The sequence below is a fragment of the Galendromus occidentalis genome, unplaced genomic scaffold, assembly GCF_000255335.2.
Source record: "Galendromus occidentalis unplaced genomic scaffold, Mocc_1.1 scf7180000077464, whole genome shotgun sequence".
NCBI classification, from domain to species: Eukaryota; Metazoa; Arthropoda; class Arachnida; order Mesostigmata; family Phytoseiidae; genus Galendromus; species Galendromus occidentalis.
The window spans coordinates 975,350-979,196 of NW_003805452.1; the positions used below are offsets into that span (position 1 = coordinate 975,350).

At 53.8% G+C, this 3,847-nt stretch overlaps 1 protein-coding gene across 1 annotated transcript in view; it reads right to left on the reverse strand.

Moving 5' to 3' along the window:
* Positions 1–3,325, reverse strand: part of LOC100898994 (rho GTPase-activating protein 45) — an 8,742-nt gene extending 5,417 nt beyond the window's left edge. Inside the window, 5 exon segments of the mRNA XM_029111746.1 lie at positions 1,020–1,259; positions 1,360–1,512; positions 1,567–1,818; positions 1,892–2,180; positions 3,101–3,325. Coding sequence (XP_028967579.1) covers positions 1,020–1,259; positions 1,360–1,512; positions 1,567–1,818; positions 1,892–2,180; positions 3,101–3,325 — 1,159 coding nt within the window.
* Between the last annotated feature and the right edge of the window lie 522 nt (positions 3,326–3,847).

Below are 3,847 nucleotides of genomic sequence, written 5' to 3' on the forward strand. Positions count from 1 at the left end.
GTAGTCGGCATTCGTCGCCGTAAAAGAAGCGGTCTTTCGCCGCCTTCGTAGCGAAACCGCTCCTCGTCAGTGACATCGTCATCGTTACATCCATATTGCGAGATCAATGGACACGGAACTCAGGCGGAGAAACGTCACTGGCACGAAAATAGTTCACGTTCCGTCTGTTGGTGATTCTCGCACTCACTGCCGGGTCACTCGAGGAAATTCGCTACTTTTCGCCATACGGCCAGGTGCCGATTCGAGGAGCATTCATCTCCGAGAAGCCCCTGACACCGCCTAGCCCGTCGGAGTCTCAGTTCTGGGCTGAATGGGCTGATCAGGCAGAGGGGGAATCTGTCTGATCGAGATAGCGTCGTGTAGTTCGCGGGTATTTCCCGATTGGCTGAACCACCTGTCCGATATCAAAGCTGCAGATGTGTCAGAGCGACCACCTGTTCGAGTTTCGAGCCGCGTGCTCCACTGTCGCGTCAGGATAATTCACGCCCGGAAGCACATACGATGGCCAGTACGTGGGTAAACTCTGACAGTTGAGAGACCGGCTGACCGGCTTTCAGGGCGTAGGGCTGGCAGTGGACAGCCAGTGAGGCCGCCAAGTATGAGCGAGGGAGCGAGCAAGCAAGCATCATCAAGTCCGATGAACACTCATTGCTCCGGAACACCATTCGGCCTTGACGTTCGCCGCGCATTGGTCAGAGTGGTGAACGGCCAGCCGCAGAAGGACCAGACCGATGGAAAGGCGGACAGAAAAGCGCGCAGCAGCGCGTCGATGCGCTCGGGCTTTACAAATCGTGGAACCGAGCTTCCGTCAAGCGAACATCGCATCTCGGAAAGTCAGAGAATATCCATGTGCCGGTGAACACTCGATGACGACACTACTCGTGCTCGCAAACGGAGGAACTTGAGCATAAATATGGACTTTCGTTCGATTGAAGAGATCCCGCGCTGATTCTCCAGCTTCAGCTCTATCCAATAGGGGAGCGGGATACTCGGTCCCTGGTCCTGAGCGACTCACCTGCTACTGAATGAAAGAGCGATTTGCTCGATGGAGTCATAGATAATCTGGGAGTTATTGTCTACGTTCGGATCACTCTCTTCGTAATTGTAGTTCCTGACATTCTGTATCAGACTGCTGGCATTCTGAAGGAGCTCTGAGCTCTGTATCGGCGGATATTTCTGTAAGATTCCCCGGAGGATCTTGAGAACTTCACCGAGTTTTTCATGTGAAGAGACGAGCAACTCCGTGTTATTCAGCTTATCTGGGGGACGAAATTCGTATTAGGCAGTTCTTGCCGGAATCCCTCGTCATATGCATGAGCATCGCGACCATCCAAAACGAACGGAACGCCGAGATCTTACCCCGCTCGGCGGCGAATACGTGTCGCAGTTTTGCGAGAGCGTCCTTGAAGTTGCGAACGTCATGGGTGAGAGCCAGGAGATCCTCCCGTTCTACAACTGCGGCCCCCGATGCTGGCCCGGTCACTGCGGCGGACAGAGGAGGAATCAGAACCTCTCGAGAATCAAGCTCTCTCTCGACCCTAATCTCATTACTCATTAGTTCCTCACATTGGGTTGCGGATTGTTGTTGCGGTTGTTGCTGGCCTCTGCTCGTTGTCGCACCGCATGCATGATTCTGATGGAGGTGTCGGTGCTCAGGGAAATCGCACGAGTTCACGGATGTCATCGATACGGAGCGGCTAATCGGATCCGTGAGAGGGTGCACTGAGCTGGTGGGATTCGCTCCATTGGCCCCCATCAATGAAGACGCGCTTGGGTTGCGACTGTGACACGAGGGTCGTCTTCCTTCCGGTAAGGAACCTACGGTATAACGAGCCGACGTCAGCTACAATCAAAAAATTAATTTTCGCGGGACAAGGGGTGAGATACGAACGTGAACTTGACGAATAGCTCGACGGCGTCGGGGGACTCGCGGCTTCAGCTCGTTGTCGATTACCCGGTACTTGAGAAGAGGTTTTGCCCGATGAAGATCGGCTGGATGAGTTCTTTTTATACTTGCCGCTGGCTTGTTGGTAGTGATGTGGACATGTGCCACCTCGATGAGGTGATGTTGAAGCTGTGTTGCTCGCGTAAATCGACGAAGTCGATGAGGACGACTGTTGGTCATCGCGATGCTTCGTCGAGGCGGGACTGTTGCGACCGGACTCATCCGGCTGGAAAGTCTGCAACAAGCATTCAGGGAGCGGATTCTGAGAGGAGATTCTGATTTCGCATTAGCCTTGAGACTCCTCAAATAAGACAGCAGATGAACAGGATTTGCTGGGGCGCCCCCTCTCTTCCTAGGCTAAAGATGGTCGATGAAACTCCCCCCTCCCCCCCTCAGAAGTGGGAAGGCTCAACGGCTGCCCTTTAATCGTGATCTCGTCACATGCGCGGTCTTGTCCCAACATGAAGACAGGCTCATCCGGAATCATGGACCTATGGGTCACCGAGGAATCGATTACGCCATAGACAGCCCCTCTATTCGCTTTGTAGGGCGTGCCCGATTTCCAATCCGTGTCGAGCTCGATGCCTCTATTTTCGCACACTGGCCCCCTCCCTCATCATCAGGGCCTGGAATCCGGCGTGGTCGCGCAGAAAGCCGTGAATTTCCACCGCGTTTCCGGCCAACCCGCTACTTAAGATTTTTCGGGGGCCGGAACACGTCTTCGATTTCTTGGGAAAATGCTGTGAATAATTCCCAGCCGTAGCCATCATCTATCGAATAGCTCTCCGCTCTAGACATGGGCTCTCGTTTAAGCACCCCTTTCGTATCATTCTGGTATCATATACAATAGTGTCTATCGAGGGTCCAAATCAAGCTGGTCAAAGCATCATCTCTGGGAGGGTATAAGAGGAAGGGTTGAGTGAGGTATAAGGGTGAAAAGGAGGGATGAGTGCGTACGGCCATTTCTCCCAGACAAAGACGAAAATATCTCCAGGAACCAGCTGCGCCACTTCAGCCACAGGCCACTTTGCAGGTGGCGCAGCTAAACCGCTCGCATAGGAAACCACCGAGCTCGGTGCAATCTTGAGAGGGAGGCGCTTCCCTTATCAGAGGGGAGCCAAAGTTATAAGGACAAAACTCTGCTTTCCTGGTTACCTGAATAATTCCTGGTAAAGCCATAATTACTCCAGCGGCATAGCTCGCTCGCCGCTGACGACAGGTTTTGCATAAGGCCTTGGCAAGATCCATGACGTTTTTGTAGGGTAAAGATGCTCTCCGGGAAGCTTTGTGCGGTACAATCGAAGACTCCATGAAACCACGGAGGCCCGAGTGCGAATGAGTTGCGTGCGCCTTCTCCTTTTCGTCTTTCTTGCGACTCATCAGACTGTTTAGTCGTGGCTGTAGATTCTTCTGTATTTGCCGACGGAGCCTCAGAGATTCGGCGTTCCTCCCTAGAGGTATAGTACTTGAGGGACGACCCACGACATCGACGCTGTTGGAATCGTAGCTGCGAGCTCTTGATTGCACTTCCTACATATTCCCTTTGGGACGCGATTCGGCTTGCGTCGAGAGCGGGGAGAAACTTGGTCCGCGAGAGGACGCGCATCGAACGGCCGATACCATAGGAAGCCTCCTCTTTCCGGGGTACCTTGGGCTATGTTTTGCCACGGAAAGCTCTCCACGTGAGCGCTGCATCGGAGTTTCTGAGCGGGCGCTCAGGGGCGACCGAGAAGATGTGCCTACCTGAATTCGTCTGCGCGAAATGATGACTGATAGGGGAGGGCGAATGGCACGCGAGATACTGTGGTCCAAGTTAGAGCAGCCAAACACGCTCAAACATCCTCCGAGCGAGGATTCGTTCGGCTGCCGTGCGGAGTACAAAGCAGAAGAGCCCTTCGACGA